This window comes from Pleurodeles waltl, chromosome 9, assembly GCF_031143425.1.
Source record: "Pleurodeles waltl isolate 20211129_DDA chromosome 9, aPleWal1.hap1.20221129, whole genome shotgun sequence".
Taxonomy (NCBI): Eukaryota; Metazoa; Chordata; class Amphibia; order Caudata; family Salamandridae; genus Pleurodeles; species Pleurodeles waltl.
The window spans coordinates 503,708,202-503,728,025 of NC_090448.1; the positions used below are offsets into that span (position 1 = coordinate 503,708,202).

Here is a 19,824-nt window from a genome sequence, read left to right on the forward strand (position 1 = left end):
GTTCCTCCGATTTCGGAAACTCCAGGTGGCGGGGTTACTGAGCCTCAGAACAGGGGCCTCCTGATGAGGTCCTCAATAGTTAAATATGTTCCTTGTGACTTAACAGCATTAAAATATCATTAAAACATTTGATCCATTTACAGATATGAAGTTGTAATAGTGTACTTATTTATTTTCCTGTCACTTTTGGACTGAGGGTCCAGGATACATGAAATACGTACTGATGTTTTTGCTTCAACTGAGATTGACTGTGTGCTTGATTTTTTTTCTGCTAGTTCATTAAAGAAAATTGGAGTAATTTCACTTTTCCGAATAGGTAATTCTCGTGCCTTACCTTGTAGCATCAGGTGCAGGTCATCGATATCGATGCCTTGTTCTTCATCTTCTGCTGGAGTGGGTGATGCCTTGTCGGAGGCCATCTTAAAGCCCCGCCAACATCTATCACTGCCGCAACTGTACAATAAAAACAAAAGTTGAATTTCCCTTGAGGTTTTTAGCATTTTCTTTCAACTTGAATGATCTTATATATATACGTCATGACTCCTTATACTATTTACAACAAAAATGGACACACCTTTATTTACCTTTGCCCGAGGCGGCTCTCTGTAATGTCTTGCATTCGTTTAGAGTTAATTATACTGGCTTGGGAAGTCTGGCAAAATTCTGTAACAGTATGAGCAAAACAACATACAATTGTCAAGTGAATTTGCCAGGCATAAGTAAATGCCCCTAACAAGGAATGGTGAAATATTGTAGAGTTTGCACTGTAGATGCCTGGTAGTTCACTAATTTCTTGGATTTTCACATAGAGCTTATCAACCCTTAACCAGGCCGGGCTTAGCACTGGCAGTGCCCTGTGCGACAATGTTTGTTGGTGCCCCACAGTGGCCACCTCTGCCACAGATTCCCTCACTATTACCCTTTAACAGCACCCCTCAAGTCTTCATAACCACTCTCTCTCAGATGCATTTAATTAGTTTATGTAGCGGCACTGACTTCAGTGTAGGGTGTCAGGGCACTTTCCATGGCACACACATTACACAAGAGACAATCAATCATAAGTGTGTAAATCGGTATATAATAAATGTTAAATAAAACAGAGCACTACAAGAAGAGTCAAATGTCATCCATACTGGTAGGCTGCATATTTTAAGAATGCTTAGTATGGAGAAGCACAAACTCAGAATTTAACAGATTACACCATGATTAGGGGTTCTCTTTAGTAATAAGAATTGATTTATGCCCCAATGAACCAATTTTGCAACAACAGGATAATGAAAGATGGGGGAAAAACAAGAATGCTGTAATCTATACCTTGAGGACTGCATGCAGTTATTTGGTGATAGTTAATAGCCTACTGCTCTATATTAGGATATTAACTTATAAACTGTAAGTAACAAAAGGACCTCTCTGTCAAAAGCAGAAACCCACTGATCCATTCACGTTACATGCACTTTGTGATCTGCATGGTACATGTCTTTGCAGGAGGCATATTAATCCCCTCTGCAACCTTAAAACTTCCACTAGAGAAAACTCTGATCTCTCTCCAGGCAGAGCATTACTCATCAGAGTTATCTTGGCATTTTTATTATTTCATGAAAACTGCTGAAAGCATGGAGCACCGCAGCAGGGGCTTTTAAAACTATAACATACTTGCAAATACATCACTCCCTCCCAAAATCAGCCCGATGCGGTGGCACCGGTCGCACTGCCCTAGAACCGGCCCTGACCCTTAAAAAGGGACCACCAAAGTATGAAGCCTCCAATCTATCTCCAATTCTCTATCGCTAAGTATGCAAGCTTCAAAATCACAGATTTTGTAACCACAAAAAAAAAACACGATTTGCTCTAAAGGTACTCTAGGCGGATAAGTCTATCTGCCTCGTAAAGTGATAGCTGGGACTATTCCAATTTGCAAAAAGGGAGAGGGACAGAAAGAGGCTTCCTTTACTGTGTGCGAGTTGCAGTGATAGGGGGAGAGCATGTGGTGTTACAGGCAGAGCTGTTGACTGTAGGACTGGGGAACCAGATTAAAGTTTTGGTGTCAGCTCAACGCCCTGTGATTCCGGGCAAATCAATGAATCTCCCCATGCCTAACAAATGAATCTGACTTTACGTAATGTTATTGGTGCCTGTGTAAAGCACTCCAAAAGCTTCGGGTCGAGTTTGTGCTATAAAAAAACTGAAAAAATGTAATACATAAATAAGTCAGAAACAATTGTTGACACCTAGCAAGTGGTCCAGCCTAGAGAATAAACCACAAGTTGGGTGGAGTGGTATCTCAGGAGCATTTAATTCTGATTTGCGACAAATGTGACTCTGTACCCGGTATATTCCTTGGTTTTTCCGCACATAGGTCCATATTTAAGAAAAAGTGGTACATCAACTACGATGCACCATTTTTCTTGCGCCCTCCCTAACGGCACCTAACCATATCATGGTTGCGCCGTATTTATGATATGGCACACCATGGCGGTCGTTAGCACAATAGCGTCAACATTTTTCACGCTATTGTGGCACTTTGCTACACTAACGTAAAAAATGTTGACCCTAGTGCAGCAAAGTGCAAGGAGGCCCATAGGTTACTATGGGAGCAATATTTTAACGCCTGCACTGATCAGGCAATAAAAATGACACCAAAAATGGCGCAGTGAAATCTGTTACATTTCACTGTGCCATTTTTGCAGGCCTCTGAGCCCCGGAACGCACCCCTTCCATACATTATGCCTGGCGCAGGCATAATGTGAAGCAAGGGTTCACAAAATGGTGCAATGCATGCATTGCACCACTTTGTAAGGATGGCATAGCAGAAAATACACTTTTGTGCAGCTTTAGTGTAAAAAAAAAATGACGCTATGGCGGCACTAAGGTGGTGGTTCTAATATATACCCCATAGATTCCTCCTACAAGCACAGCGAAATCTATTTGCAGAAGCAAGGCATGAGTCTGGAAAAAAGTATGTAGGAATGTGAACAGTAACTCTCATCGTGTTATCCCACAATCTGACTGGGAAACAAACGTACAATAGCATGACGAGGGGAGAAAATACCAGCTCCCCTCCACCATGAAACTTGGAATTAGGCCCACGCTCTAAAGGACTGAATAAGGTGGCCCAACCCTTCCTGTAAGACTCACGTCAGGAAACTTCTCTTCTCCAAAGTAAATCCACACACTTAATGGGGCACCCTGCCCCAGGCTCTCTGTACAAACGGAGTTTGCGCTGAGGTTGTGGAGTTGCGGCTTACTCCTAATCAGGGCCCAAAATGTATTTTCGGTTTGATATTTTCATGCGTGTGTGTTGTCCTCTCTACTCTCAGTCAAAACAACTCTATGACGAGCAGAATTTATTTATAAAAAGCAGCCAGAGCTCATGGCGTTCTTCGTGAACTTGGGTCTTCGTCTATTTATAACTTTGGATCAACTCCAATCATAAGTTTGAAAAAGGGAGGGCTGGACATGTTGCCTTTGCTCCCTGCTGTTATAAACGGCCTCATTTACTCTTGCGCAGCTTTTATTCCTCTAACAAAACAAAAACAGTTTTCACATAAATAAAACATGCGCCGTTACTTGCAGCGGCAGACGCGGCATAAAAACACAGCCACTGACTAAAGGAAGGAAGGTGCTTGGCGTGCAGGAAGTAAGCTGAGATTCAGCAAGCTATCGTCGTTACAGGGACATCCTTTTCGGAAAACTTGGAACTTGTGGTTATTGCCCGGCGGAGGCCCTATCCTTTATAAATCGTTGCCATCTTCACCGAACCACACTGTCCCAAGCGCCCCGTCTACACAACACTGAAGACACACCTTTTCAGGGTGACGTTCTTATAATCAGCATGAAGTGACCTGCAGTTCTTAATTTATTAAAAGATATGTACATTGGCTCAAATTTGTTCTTAGGATCCCAGTGGCTGTGAATGCCACAGTTGCTGAATGCCAAGGCGGGTAATCTAGATTCTATATCTCATGCCTACTTCTTCTTTAATTTAACACTATTCCTTCACTGGGGCCAAGTATGACCACGAAAAATAAGTCCCACCTCCCCAAAAAATAAGCGCTGTTGCCCTCCACCAGCAGCCACTAGAACAAATTAAGCACTGGTGTCTTGCCTCTGTCTTACCACAAATCTCTCAACTCAACTCTTTCTTATCTTTCGTTTTTCCTTTGATTCCTCAGGGTCAGGAACCATAGCAATCCATCCATTCGTTTGATGATAGGCACTAATCAAACAACCTATAATGTGCATCATCCATTAGACTTGAACCATCCCTAATTTGTTTTTAAGTTTCAGTATTATGTCTTTGTTGATGGCTGGTCTTCTGTGCTAAACAGAACACACATTTACTTTGATACAATGTTGTAAACCAAACGCCAGTAATACTTTAGGATTGTATATGTTTTCACCACTGTTACAGGTCATGTTGTGTCTGCATGGCTTTAAAGCCAGTTAGCCTAATGTCCGTGTTCCTCTCATACGCCAAACAGTGTCGAACGGAAAGTGACTGAAAAGAGTGACTTGGAGCATTCACGTTTTCTTTCGAAACCATTCTTCTGGGACAGCACCAGGCCCTCTAGTCTGAATCTTTCTGCAGGTCGTGCATTTGTCCAATAGGGACAATGCCTCCGAGCAGGACTATTCTGGCTCTGGGGAAATCGAATAAAAGGAAACTTTTTAAGTTTTAGGGGTGCCACATAATAGCTGTGGTCAGTATGACTCCTGCTTCGGTTCCAGGATGTCCACGAGGATGTCTCACCAGCCAAAAGCGACAGTAGCGGGGCATCAGAGAAAACATAAGGTGGGCCAGTGGTGTGTTCTCTTTCTACCTCATCCCAGTATGTAGACCTCATTGATGATGGTACTGGCAACAAGCCTAGGACAAGGCATTGGGGAGACTAAATGTTATTCCCCGTCTGATGAATCTCTCCAATGCAGCATTTACTTCTCTCAGTAAGAGGAGCATGGTGCAATCCATGAAAGAAGCACCTTAAGGAAGTGTGGTTTATTTGGTGACAGTACAGCTGAGGAAATCCCCTTTGTAGGAAAACAGGCTTTTGGCATGTTTCCTCCCACTTTTTGCCCCCATCTGGACTATTAGCTGCTGGTGTTTTGACTCTGAGAGTGCACTGAGGCCTGCTAACAAGACCTCAAGTGTTTTAGCCCTATGCAAATTGCATGTCTAATTGGATACACCACGTTGGTAAGGCCTGACTTACTTATAAGTCTCTAATATAGGGTACCCAGAGCATGTAAGACAGAGTGTTCACTCAGGGCTGCAGCACTGTTTGTCATCCTTCGTATCACAAGTTAAAAAATGGCTCCTAGCCTGCCATTGGAGACTGGAAGAACAGTGTTTTCACAGCCAGTACAACTATGCCATTTAAACCAATGGTAAAAGTCCCCACTAAGGCAAGGAGCTATATTTTGTTAATTAAGTCATATGTTTTATGATATGCCTTAGAAGCAACACTTACAAATTGTTGTTTTGCAGTGGGTAAAGTTGGTAGCCCCATTGGCTAGCACAGAGTTACATGGTGGCATCCCAACCCGACTAACGTTTGACTGGGACTACCAAACTGGGTCACGTGAGGTTTCAAATGAATTGTGTCATTAAATGTGATCTGATGCTAGGTCAAAATTACTGTTGCTATTAAAGGTAGGCAGTTTTTAGAAAGTTGCCACTCTGTACTCTGCTCGTCCAGTAGCCTCACAAAGGCATACACATACAGACAGCTTTATGACTGCTTGGGAAGATGTGTGAACAACTCCCAGGCTCAGCTACAAAAGCAGTGCTGCAGCAGCAAGGTATCACATCCTTTGCCGGGATAGTCACTCGGGTGCTTATCCCAGAGGCGTGCTTCAAAGGGGAAGCCGCCTGGCCCAACACACCAGAGCTCGATGACTTTTGTTCCTGTACACAGCATGGAGACAGGGCCAGAGAGGGGCAACTCAAACCCCAAGCCAATTTTACCATGGGGATGTTGCCCTCAGGTATCCACATGTCTAGGGTGGGCTACCTTGCGCCTGACAACTGAAGAAGGGTTGTGACATCTTGAAGGGGGCAAGAATGTGGCATTCTGGGATAGCCAGATGTCATACATCACAGGAACTTCATCACTAGGCAGGAGGGGACCCAGTAGCCCATTGACTAGTGACGGGAAGATCCGCCTCAGGGCACTTTCCTGGGATAAATATGGCACCCTGGCATGTTGACCCTTGGTACTAACTGGACTTGGAAGTAGGCCGAAAATAAGACCACTTTGCACCTGTTGGAAGAGCACATGGTGAGACCGCAATACTAGAACGACTGCATCTGCTGCACTTTGGGTTAGTGGAGTTTGGACCCTGTTCTGCGTGCCAGGCTTGGGGTAAAGTTGTTTCCTAGCCCCAGACAAAAGCAGCGACTCCAACACCAAGTGTCAGTTGGCTGACCTCCAGACTGGCACTGAGGACACTAAAGCTGGAAGAGCCCAAGTCGCACCTCTGGTAGCCACTGCAGAATTCTTGCCACTACCAGATGCCGGGCACCTCAAAGGACAATTTGGAGATAGCTAAAAGGTGCACTTGTGTCTGCAGGGCCCATGAGTGTTCATTGTGACCAGATTCGTCACCCACGGCAGGTATCAGCCTCCACCAAAATTTTTCAAAAAGTGCAAGGTCTGCATCGAAAGCCCTTGAAACCCTCCAAAGAAGACTTTGTGGGACCCCAAGATCCATGAACAGAGTCGACCCTACTCATTTGTGGACTGAGAACCTAACTTGACTTCATCCCCCGTGCACCACACAGCATCAGGAGCATCTTTGAGCATCTTTAAGTCTGCATCCCTCAGCATCAGGACCACTCTACTGTTGTTTAGGACGCCATCCTGTAAAGTTTGGATCTTGCTTTAAAAAACGCGCTGGTTGCCAGGTACCTGTCCAAAGTATCCTTTCTGGCACCCTAGACCTCTGTACTGTCGGACTCGGTCACCCAACACGGGCCGGAGTTGTCAAACTCATTGTTTCAAACTTTTTATACGTTTCCAAACTATTAAAAAGTTATTTATTATTTCTAAAATCGGTATTTCCAGGACCCTCCAATGGATTTTGACGATTAAGGTCTCTAAAAATTCATACAAATAAGCTCTAATTTTATGGCTTGGATTCTTGTTTCTTTCATGTTGTGTGACTTTCATATCTCATTGTTTGGTGCTATTAAATGCTTTACACATTGCTCCTTTGCTTAGCCTTACTTCTCGCAGCCACAGCTACCCAGGGCTGAGTTTAAGTTTAAGTAAACACACCTAACTGGACCCAAGATGATATTTAAAAGTGTAGAGACTGGTTAGGCTACCCAGCCATATTATACAGTACACCCAAATTTTCACAACCTTGCTTCTTGAGCAAGGCAGTGAAGGTCAATGATGAAGCTCAGGCATTCAATCTAATTGAAGAGTGGCCTTCAAGCATCTCTCACCATGTCACCACAGCAGTCATTTATTATGCCACATTTGACCAACAGACCTTTTTTTGCACAGGAATGAGGTACATGTACAACATTTTCAGGAGGTAAATAGTGTGAGAAAGGGAAACAGGTAGGATCACTGTAGCACACTATTTGGTAAAACCCTTTGAGCCAAATTGACTCATGAGTTGTTCAAAACAAAAGTCTAGAAGTTTCTGATGGAGGTGCTAGGAAAGAACAGGACATGACAGTGTGTCATTGTTAGAAATGTGCACTATATGTGATCCTTGTGAAAAATGTACTGAAACTTGTTTTTTCCACAAACCTGCTACCTCCAAAATTTCAAAATGAAAGGCAGTTTTTGAAATCAACATGAGGAATTTATTAATCTCCAAGTTCGACATCAATGTGAATAAAGAAGTTGGGCACAAATTTCTGTGAATGGCTATACGGCATCTTGCAAAAACACTAGCAAATAGCATTCCCAAGACCATATGATGATCCTTCAACTTATGTCCTTGAGTTTTCCAAAGCATCATTTGATCATTCACAGACACATGTCCCCGACTCCTTTCTTTGCCTTGGTGAAAAAAGATGAAAGGCAAGCACCATTTGAGCTCCATAAGTGAGATCTGGGTGTAGACCTTCCAATCGTCTTAAGACCTTATTTAGGGTTAGGCAAAGAGTGTAGAACAGGGTGAACCAGCACCCACCTCCCACTTCATTCCCTTCTCTATGTGGAGTTGAGAAACGGCTAGGTTGCCCATGGTGGGCCTCTACTGGCACCATCAGTGGCAACCTTTGACCTATTGATCCGACTGCCACATGACCACTGGTTCACAGTGACAGTTGTCTCTCAAACTGGAAACAGACAAAGAAAATGTTAAATGTCCCCTAGGAGCTGTGAAAAAGTTATTTGTGCATCACACTATTTACCTTTTGTTCAGAAAAAATAAACTCAATCTTTGGGAGTTTGTTTTCTCAGAACAAAAAATATTAACGTGAGGTTAGCAAACGTCATTTTTGTGAAGGAAGTCACAGTGGCATCCTTCACAGCCGAGAGATATTCGCCAGGCAGGTGGAGATCTTTAAGGAAGGTTGGGCACCTCCCAAAAGTGTGATAGAGGTCACTAACTCCTCCTCCATGAAGGGACGGCCGTCCCCCAGGCAAGCCACCCACCAATGAGTAAATAAGGACACCAATACCTTCTAAAAATCAGTGCTAAGATGTTCAGACACACATCCCATTCAGGTCTCTGTGCACCTATACAAAGTATTGGCTTTTTCAGAATATCTAAGGCTATGTATTAGTGCAAACCCCACAGCAATAAATATCATTGTGATCTACAAATATAATTAAAAAAATTGGATATATCTTTTTTTAAAGTTTTATTTTGCATTTAATGAATAATAAACAAGACACATTGATCAAAATAGCCAGCATTCAAGAGGGCAATTCAGTAATCAAAGAAAACCAAGAAGGCAGCTATCATTATCAGTCATGACATTAGTCTGTAATGGGTGGTTAAAGTAACACAAATTAAGGAGATGTCCAAGATCGCATATCTATCCCCGCCCACCCAGGGTGGAGAATGTAAGCTGCAACAGGGATGGCCATCTCCCTCCCATGACAAATATGTTATAACTCTGATATGGGGCATCCTCAGCAGACTGCTCCCCCAATGGTATTATTTGTGGGGGTCGGCCTCCTCAGCACACATTTACAAGTGAAACCTTGTGACCCATAACTCCTTTTCCTCCGCGTGCATTCACTATTTTTGAGTTCAACAATTAATTGCAAAAATGGGCAATGTCTGATTCCGTAGGCTAAGGAAAGTCTAATCAGTGCCTGGATCCTTCTGGGCCAAAGACACACTGCTCATTCCCATTGCACAGTGTGAAGAAGGAGACGTATGTCTGTGCCCTAGCAAGAAGCCCCATGTTGACGAAGGAACTGTGTGAAATGAAATCAGGGTGTAAGGATGGGAAAAGAGGGTCTAGGAACAATCACCACATGCTGGTTAATTTCTTTTGTTGGTGCGGTGAGAAGGGTGATGGTAGTGCTTGTTTTGAGCCAGTGGTTTCCGGTGCTCAGCACTGGCATTTAATTGTAAACTCCCCGACTTGGACAGCAAGCCACATGGTGGTGCGGTTTGTCTAATTTTGATATGAGCACAACAACAGTTGCTTAATAATTATATATACATTAAAAATGACTAATCTGTGCCACCCAAAGCTATAAAAATAACTTGGATGGCAGGTATTAGTAATTTGTAATTTACAAAAAGTCTAAATTGTCATTAGTAGTGCTATGGGGGGTGCAAGTTGCAGTGGTCTCCTGACAAGGACCCTGGTACGTATTTCTTTACAAATTAAGTATTGGGTGATGAGAGTGTGGAAAGAGATGGGCTGCTCACCCCACCTTCTCTCCCACCTCACTCCCTGCCAACCCCCAGAAAAGGTGGATTAAGCCAGCGGGCATGGCTAGTAAAAAGCTGTGGTTCAATGATAGCTGTCTATAACTGCAATCTGCACCAGCACACACAGTCCTCCCAAGCCCTTATCTCCTTCTCACTCTTCTCCTTCCCCTTTTTCCCATGCCCTCTTACTTCCCCTTTCATAGGTTTCACTATCCCGATCATTGATTCGACAACTAGTCTAGAGGTACACTCCAGTTCTCCAAACCCCATCCTTGCCCTCCCTTTTGCTCAGTCCCGCCATCCATATTAGTCCGCCCTCTTAATCACCAATCCCATTTTGGTTTTTACTGTACTCATAACTTGTGCCTCGTAGCACAAGCTGCTTTGGCATCTTGATTACCCTTCTTTTTTGAGGGAGTAGGAGGCCAAACTGGACCAGACCTACATTGACATGTCCTCCACTTCAACCATCAGTGAACCCATTTGAGGACTAACATTGAATAACCAATGTCTGAAGCAAAATATGCATATGTCTGTGACTGTTGTTCTGCAAGTAGGATCTTGGTTGTTAATTATGACATGCATTGATCAAACATGAAGTACTAAAAAGCACTGATTAAGTATGGGTATAAGATAGATGGAGTCACATAGGGGGTCATTCTGACCCCGGCGGTCTAAGACCGCCGGGGCCAGGGTCGGCGGGAGCACCGCCGACAGGCCGGCGGTGCCCCGCAGGGCATTCTGACCGCGGCGGTTCAGCCGCGGCCAGAAAGGGTAAACCGGCGGTCTCCCGCCGGTTTACCGCTGCCCTTAGAATCCCCCATGGCGGCGCAGCATGCTGCGCCGCCATGGGGGATTCTGACACCCCCTACCGCCATCCTGTTCCTGGTGGTTCGCCCGCCAGGAACAGGATGGCGGTAGGGGGTGCCGCGGGGCCCCTGGGGGCCCCTGCCGTGCCCATGCCAATGGCATGGGCACGGCAGGGGCCCCCGTAAGAGGGCCCCACAAAGTATTTCAGTGTCTGCCTAGCAGACACTGAAATACGCGACGGGTGCAACTGCACCCGTCGCACCTTCCCACTCCGCCGGCTCAATTCTGAGCCGGCATCCTAGTGGGAAGGTTGATTTGCCCTGGGCTGGCGGGCGGCCTTTTGGCGGCCGCCCGCCAGCCCAGGGCAAATGTCAGAATCACCGCAGCGGTCTTTCGACCGCGGTGCGGTGTTCTGACGGCGGTACCTTGGCGGACGGCCTCCGCCGTCCGCCAAGGTTAGAATTAGGGCCATAGTGTGTATCATAGCAAATACACTCTTATCTTAGAAAAGCCAGAAGCATTACATATGCAGCACTTTTCTAGATGCGTTTAAAAGTTGTACTTTTAATGAAGATTATATGGCTGGGAAATGAACTGATGGGAAGCATGGTTCTGAAGCTTGTAGTGGCATCTGACTTATAGTTCGATGGCAATAGCAGGTACAGCTGAAAAGACAAAGTTTAGTTGGGCAGTTTATTTATGGATAGGAAGAGGGCGTAATCTGGGGTCACTACTACTTTAACGTCATTGTGACTTGCCTTCTTAGTGATTATCTTAGGGACCCCACGTAAGTGCTGCTGGTAACACTCAGCGAAGGTGGTCAAAAATGCTTGACAAGACGATGGTGAGCACATTAGAGTGGAGTTTGAATTAAGAAAAGGATGAGAGGAAAAGTGACTATGGGCCTGGTTTACAAAAATTTTTAATGGGCACAAACCCTCAGATCAAATACAGCTAAGGGTTTGTGACGGCTAAAAAACTTTTTGAAATTTACTAAACCCAATTATTGATTTGGAAAAGGTTTTCTGAATCGTTAAATGGGTTAAGTAAACATTAAAGAATTGCTATTTGAAAGAGGTATATTGAGGGCGCCCCTTCCAATAACCGATTCCTTAAGAGATGTACTAATGTTTTGCAACCAAAATCCGGTGGCTATACATTAATGTTATACCACCAAATCTGAATGGTTTGTAAGCCAAGGGACACCTTTCCCTTTGAGAATGCAGAAAAAAACACCTTTTAGGAGTAGGCAATGGTCCTCAGGACCACTGCCTACTGATAATAAAAAGTTTGTTTTACTTTTCATTTTTTTTTAATGCATCCTGTTTTCCTATGAGGAAACAGGCTGCATTTTTTTTAAATGATTGCTTTAATTAAAAGCAATCACAAACATGGTGGTTTGTCGCACCAGTGTGCCACCATCACAATGACTCTAGTCGATTGTAGTGGGTCACAATTTGCAACCTGCCACATGCAAATTAATGAGGTAGGTTGATTTGCGACCCACCACAATTCAGAATTTTGTGAACCGACCTATTAGTACAGGAGTAGGCCGATGAGCTTTAGCCAATATTGCCCTCAGGGCAAAATACCACCATGTGCCTTCTCCCTCTTCGATATTCTTCACAAAATATTTTCTCAATTTTTATGTTGTAAAAGTAACAATAAAGTTAGGGATGTACACTTCCGATGTGCATGCAGATCAGGAAATCTTTAGGGCTGGTATTAGCGAAGACCTTTTGATTTTACTAAGATTATATGTATATAGGAGTTTTCAGCCAGCCCTTTTCACCCATTGGTTTTTCATTGTGTTGTTCACATTTTTCTACGGCCTCTTCTAGCACACAGAATTTGACAGTGGTCAGCTCACTTTAGCCATAGAATAGTTTCACTGCGAGTGACTGCGTTCTGCTCTTTCACAAGGAGCACACCCGCACGAAAAGTGGTTCGTTTGAGTGCCAGGGACTAGTATTCCAGTGTGTGAATTTTCAGACCAAAAATATTTTTGCTTCTAGTCAATATTTTTTTATATTGGCGATGTCCCAGCCAGCTCCCCCAATAATTAGGTTATACAAAAACAATTTAAAAAAACAAGACAACCACTGAGTAAGTTAAGAGGCTGGCAGCCTATACCAGACTATTCGCTTTACCAACATTTGTTCATCAATTGTATTCCACACACTAAATCTACTGAATTTTTACAGTTAACACTTGATCTACTGACAGAGCCCAGTAGAGCTCCTTAATTATTGCTTAAGAAAAAAACAAAAGCAAGTATTGCTACAGGGAAAGAATCCCCTGCACACCTGCAAGTACATACTGGCCTTAGAAGAGTCTCAATTGAGTTTCTACTGGCCCCCAGTGGAAATCATCCATGCACCCTAGTGAGATCCTCTGGGTACCACACTAAGCTGCTGCTGCTGATGTCAGCATTGGCTGTACCCCCTATCACTCCTCCTCAGTAGTGTATTCTCTCCACATCTAACTTCATCCTATCTTTTACTTTTCATCTCATCTTGTCTCACTCGTCCCCAATCATGCCAGGATTTCCTTCTTTCCTTCCGTTTATTCAATTTTCTGAACAGTTTTGATATCACTCTCTCATTCTCAGTGCAGCTTCCTTCATTTCTTTTATTATTTCCTGCTTTTATTTTTTTGTTGGTTTATTCTTTAGTTTAGTACCTTTTTTGCTTCTCTTACTTTGTCCCTCCTTCCCTCTCCTTTTATCCTTTCACCTTCTCATGTAGTTTGGCATGGGACCTATCTACAGAGATAGCTCTCTTTGATGTTCTCTTTCACCCCTCTATTTTTTCTGTTTATATCTTTTTAAGTCTTGCGATACCAGACATGGCAAATTGTCTCTTTGCGAAAGTACCTATTCTGAACATACAGTGGGCTTACAGTCCAATCTTTGCTTATCATTGGTAGGCTTTATTGTTACTTGCATTTGCTTGCTTCTTACTAAATGCTGTGCCTTACTTTTCTTGTGTTCATCCCTCCCCTGGAGAATAGACTCTTTACAAACCTTTTGATTAGCTGACTTGCACCCTTCCACTACTCCCATTTAGGAAGTTACAGTTTTCTTTTTAATTCAGCACTCCATGAGAGTGCATGTTTTCTAAATCTTTCCTTTGGTCCTTCAAATACCAGTCCTCTGACTTTTTGCATTGTATTGCTTTCCGCCCCCCATTTTTACTCCCTCTCCCTCAGCTTACCTGGAAAAGCACAGCAGCAGGGATATTTTTGTTGAGGTATGACTGAAATGCATATTTTAAGTGTACCTCTTGTATTCCACATATTGTATGAAAGCCCAAGCTTTGAAACACAAAGGCTTTGATGGTGCACAAACTGTGCTGGAGTCTGATGCAAAAGGTATACTTAGAATAACACTTCTCCTGAAGGTCTATAAATCTGCTTCCTGCACTTTGGCAGTACACCAACTGGCTGAATCCTGTGGAAAGTAAATAAGGAGTTTGAACACATTTCCCTTTACATTTTGAAACTTCATTATCATGGTTGAATTCTTCTCAGTGTTTCATGTGTGAAAAGTATTCGAAACATAAACCGTGACATTTATAAAGATTGAAAACATTGAATGCAATATGTATTTTTAAATATTTTTTCTTCTATTTATTTTACTTTTTTTGAATACCACTGTAAATACAAACATTATAGTTGTGCACTTGCATTGTAATGGTGAGACCTGTTGCCAGTGATTTTCTAGTTTTATCTTTTTCTTCCTTAACTCTCTTTCTGTCATTCAGACTGCACCTTTCCCATAACTATATTCTCCTTTATCATTCTTTCTTACTTTTTTTCTTTTCCTCTCTTTAATGTTTAATTTTTCACCTATTCTCTTCCACTTTCAGTTATGTTGTTCTCACTCTTTTTTTTATTTTGCTTGATTTTATTTCCCTCTCACTGTTCCAAGTCCCCTTCCCTCTTTATGTCTTTTCATAGCCTTAATTTCAATGTTCCTTCAAACTGTAAATGGTGGGGGCAGGGGAGTCAGAGAATATCATGGAAACCTATGGAAATATAGTTACTATAGTAAAGGGACTTCCATTAAAACTTATCAGTACCATCCATTCAGGAAAAGTCCAAAATGATTCTTCACATTAAGTTTTCACCATTAAACCTCCCATCTGTCAAGAATAACCCACAGACAACTAACAAACCAAATTAGCAACTTTCTAACAGAAATGTGATATAGAATAGAATGGATGTTTCTCAAGTGACCAACGTTCTAAACTGACTTTTGTAACAACTGAATTTAAATCCATCATTGATTATACTCTGATACATTTCTCCAACCTCTACTTCTGTCTACATTTCGAAATCACTAAGAGACTTGAAAGGTACCACAATTACAACAAATTATTCTACATTTTCATCATCAGAACTTCGAGTAATCTTCATGCAGCAATAACCTTGAGCCACTAATCACAAATAACAGAGAAGTTTTGGAACGGCACTCTAGATAATAAATGAATACAAAGGAGAAATCAAAATCTCATTAAAATAACAATAACAAACACTGCATGTAATGAATTTCAACCTGCTGTATGGAACTCTGACTCGAAAACACTATGGAAGTTAATAATTAATTTTATATCTTCTGAACGAAGTTCAGAAAAGGAGGCATCAACCTAACAATCAACATCTAAATGAAACAAGCTGACAAATAACAATACCAAGATCAATTTCGCGGAAACACACACGACAAAGGCCACAATCACCCAAATGGGACAAGAAAATGACAAATTTGAAAGTCTAGTATCAAGCAGCAGTAAAGGAAATTAAAACCAGATAACAGGTGTAGGCTTGGATCACTCTAGAAGAACCAAAAACTTTAAAAATGTCTGGCCGCTGATTGGGTCTCGGACATTGGTACATAGAGCGGCCATGGACCACTTCCTTTCAAATGATACTTGGATAGGACAAACAAAAGATCACTATAGTAGTTCCATTTTTACTCACATCCAAACACTACCTGTGTTAATACCGGCCTCATAAATACTGAGGAGGAAACCAAAACCTTGACAAAAAAAGAGTAGAACTTCTCAGGCAGCAGGCCCTCACGGCATATCTATATATCAACAGCACTGATGAAACAAGATCCCTAATTATGTATCAATCAAGTATTAGACTCAGGACGGATTCGATTATCATGGACGAGTTCCATAATCCACCCTATACTTAAAAAAGGCCCTAAAACCAATCTACTTAATTTCCATCTAATCGCATTACCGAACACGGAGGTAATTATTCACCAAATGTTTACTGAATAACTCAACTGGGTAAATGATAATATTCTACTGATGTTAAAAAATACTGGTTTAGAGTGGGATGTTACACAATTGACAACATCATAGCTCTAACCATGTTGGCCAAAAAGGCACAGACATTACAAGATGCTTCATGTATGCGATATTGACTACAATACAGGATTTTATAAAGTATGCCATAATTGGCAGTGGGAGAAACTATCAAGGAAGGGGATTGACCATCCTCTATTACATCTTATAATAGCAATGTATAACTAAACATGGCTAAGAATTAAACTTTCCAAAAATAACGGCCTTTCTCCCTGTCTGCTTAGCAAAAATAGAATCAAACAAGGTTGTGTGCGGGCACCTCTCCTCTTTTCTTTGTATATTTCATAACTGCCCAGTTTCATAAATGACGCTGATGATCTGCCTTTCAAATTAGATAATCAAACTGTAAGCAAACTATGCAAATGACCTGGCAATCTCCTCGCAACCGCCATCTTGGTAACACTTACTGCGATTGATTGAATTTAACATAACCAATGGATTCACACTCATTATTAAAAAAAACATAAAGAAAAAAATGTAAAAATCTGTGTATGGAAGCTAGCACAATATCCAGTAGACCAAGTAAACACATATGCGTATGCCAAGTATGCACATATGAATACTGTGGATTTACTATAGACAATGAACAATCTGTGGCAAACCACCTTTCAAAGCAAAAATAAAAAGTAAATATGATCACTAAATTTGTAAAACGGTTTGCACAGCTCTATGGTGGTACAGTAATAGGGCTGGCAATCACAAAACTGAACGCTAAGCTTCTTCCAGATCTCTAATATGCATCATTGATCCTTAGAGACAAATGACTGCAAGAGCAAACCACCATATTCACTTAAAATGTGAGAGCTCTATTCAACTTCCATCCCACAACACCACATGCTAAACTTCGATTGGTGCATAACTGAACTGAAACAACTCCAGGGCAAGGACCCGATGACCTTGCTAACGGGGCCACTATATTGGAGACTACGCTGTTAGCAATCCAACAAAGCTTGCTGTCTACTGACTGTAAAATTTACTCCCTCAACATCAGAAAGGATCACCTAACCGAAACGTTGGACAAGCAGGCAATGTGTTTGATTTCAGTGGGAGCAGCGGATATCCACAGCCGAAGACGAAGTCGCCACCCTCACTATAAAATGTCTGAATATGGAGAAAGTCTTAGGAGTGATTCAGACCAAAAATGAAGATTTAGAAGCACGCTTGTGGCGTAATAATATATGAATCATGGGTGTGCCAGAATCCACAAACTTTAGTTAAATGGATTTACCTGTGGAAAACTTGCTGAAAGACATATTTGGCACCAAGCACCTATTCCAACTAATGGTGCTGGTGCTCACTTACAGTTCGCTGGTGCCACGCCGCCCCCACCCCCCTGGTGGGGACCCCACCACAACCAATAATTGACAAGTTCTTAAACTACTGAGACCGTGAAGCGGTGCTTCAGTTGGTATGGGAAAAGAAGGATATTCAATATCTAGGAAACAACCTAGCATTTTTCCCAGACTTCATTGTGACTATGCAAGCTGCCCAAAAATAATTCCTACCTATTAAAAAGTGTCTACAAAAAGCGGAAATCCTACATGCAATGCTTTACTGGGCACATCTTAGAATTGAGCATCTTGGGTCCTCAAAGACATTTAACACGGCCAAAACAGCTGCAAACTTCCTTAGTAAATTATCTCTGCGGCACACCAAGTCACAACCTGATGCAGACCGAAAGGACGATAGCAGCTAACTAAATGTCTATATTATGATTATTAAGTACACTCCACGAACTCATTGTATGGTTGCAGACTGTGTGCTGCTGCATATCACATGATGCCTTGATGTGAGGATGAGGAGACTGGGGACACATCAAGGACACAGGTAATACCGTTTTCTATCCACCTAGTAACCTTGTTATTGTCTTGCGGTGTTGACTCAATAAAGATGTGCAACACTTTGCTGGAGGCCAAATGTATGGGTTGTCGTCTCCATCAAGTGGCACATCTGGCCCCTACGTTTTACTAATAATGACGACATATTATGCCTCCCTCGACCCCCCCATTCCTCGTGTGGCTTAAAGTGCTGTCTAGCTGCCCCCTTGAGGGTACACCCCATTTACATTTGGACAGATATCACCTGTTATAATGGGTATTTCTTGTTTCTTCTTCGTTTACTGGACCCTTTTGTAGGAAGTTGGCTCTGTATGCACTATTTCAAAGTAAGGAAATAGTATGCACAGAGTCCAAGGGTTCCCCTTAGAGGTAAGATAGTGGCAAAAAGAGATAATACTAATGCTCTATTTTGTGGTAGTGTGGTCGAGCAGTAGGCTTATCCAAGGAGTAGTGTTAAGCATTTGTTGTACATACACATAGACAATAAATGAGGTACACACACTCAGAGACAAATCCAGCCAATAGGTTTTTATATAGAAAAATATCTTTTCTTAGTTTATTTTAAGAACCACAGGTTCAAATTCTACATGTAATATCTCATTCGAAAGGTATTGCAGGTAAGTACTTTAGGAACTTCAAATCATCAAAATTGCATGTATACTTTTCAAGTTATTCACAAATAGCTGTTTTAAAAGTGGACACAGTGCAATTTTCACAGTTCCTAGGGGAGGTAAGTATTTGTTAGGTTAACCAGGTAAGTAAGACACTTACAGGGCTTAGTTCTTGGTCCAAGGTAGCCCACCGTTGGGGGTTCAGAGCAACCCCAAAGTCACCACACCAGCAGCTCAGGGCCGGTCAGGTGCAGAGTTCAAAGTGGTGCCCAAAACGCATAGGCTAGAATGGAGAGAAGGGGGTGCCCCGGTTCCGGTCTGCTTGCAGGTAAGTACCCGCGTCTTCGGAGGGCAGACCAGGGGGGTTTTGTAGGGCACCGGGGGGGACACAAGTCCACACAGAAATTTCACCCTCAGCGGCACGGGAGCGGCCGGGTGCAGTGTAGAAACAAGCGTCGGGTTCGCAATGTTAGGCTATGAGAGATCTCGGGATCTCTTCAGCGCTGCAGGCAGGCAAGGGGGGGATTCCTCGGGGAAACCTCCACTTGGGCAAGGGAGAGGGACTCCTGGGGGTCACTTCTCCAGTGAAAGTCCGGTCCTTCAGGTCCTGGGGGCTGCGGGTGCAGGGTCTCTCCCAGGCGTCGGGACTTTAGGTTCAAAGAGTCGCGGTCAGGGGAAGCCTCGGGATTCCCTCTGCAGGCGGCGCTGTGGGGGCTCAGGGGGGACAGGTTTTGGTACTCACAGTATCAGAGTAGTCCTGGGGTCCCTCCTGAGGTGTTGGATCGCCACCAGCCGAGTCGGGGTCGCCGGGTGCAGTGTTGCAAGTCTCACGCTTCTTGCGGGGAGCTTGCAGGGTTCTTTAAAGCTGCTGGAAACAAAGTTGCAGCTTTTCTTGGAGCAGGTCCGCTGTCCTCGGGAGTTTCTTGTCTTTTCGAAGCAGGGGCAGTCCTCAGAGGATGTCGAGGTCGCTGGTCCCTTTGGAAGGCGTCGCTGGAGCAGGATCTTTGGGAGGCAGGAGACAGGCCGGTGAGTTTCTGGAGCCAAGGCAGTTGTCGTCTTCTGGTCTTCCGCTGCAGGGGTTTTCAGCTGGGCAGTCCTTCTTCTTGTAGTTGCAGGAATCTAATTTTCTAGGGTTCAGGGTAGCCCTTAAATACTAAATTTAAGGGCGTGTTTAGGTCTGGGGGGTTAGTAGCCAATGGCTACTAGCCCTGAGGGTGGGTACACCCTCTTTGTGCCTCCTCCCAAGGGGAGGGGGTCACAATCCTAACCCTATTGGGGGAATCCTCCATCTGCAAGATGGAGGATTTCTAAAAGTTAGAGTCACTTCAG

The 19,824-nt window shown here is 43.1% G+C and overlaps 1 protein-coding gene across 9 annotated transcripts in view; it reads right to left on the minus strand.

Annotated features, from left to right (window-relative positions):
• Positions 1 to 19,824, minus strand: part of SYNE2 (spectrin repeat containing nuclear envelope protein 2) — a 1,823,309-nt gene that overhangs the window by 1,773,771 nt on the left and 29,714 nt on the right. For all 9 annotated transcript variants that reach the window (XM_069207355.1, XM_069207357.1, XM_069207362.1 and 6 more), the window contains exon 2: positions 335 to 453. In XM_069207355.1, the coding sequence (XP_069063456.1) occupies positions 335 to 419 (85 nt within the window). In that variant the 5' untranslated portion in view covers positions 420 to 453. The remainder of the gene's footprint in view (positions 1 to 334; positions 454 to 19,824) is intronic.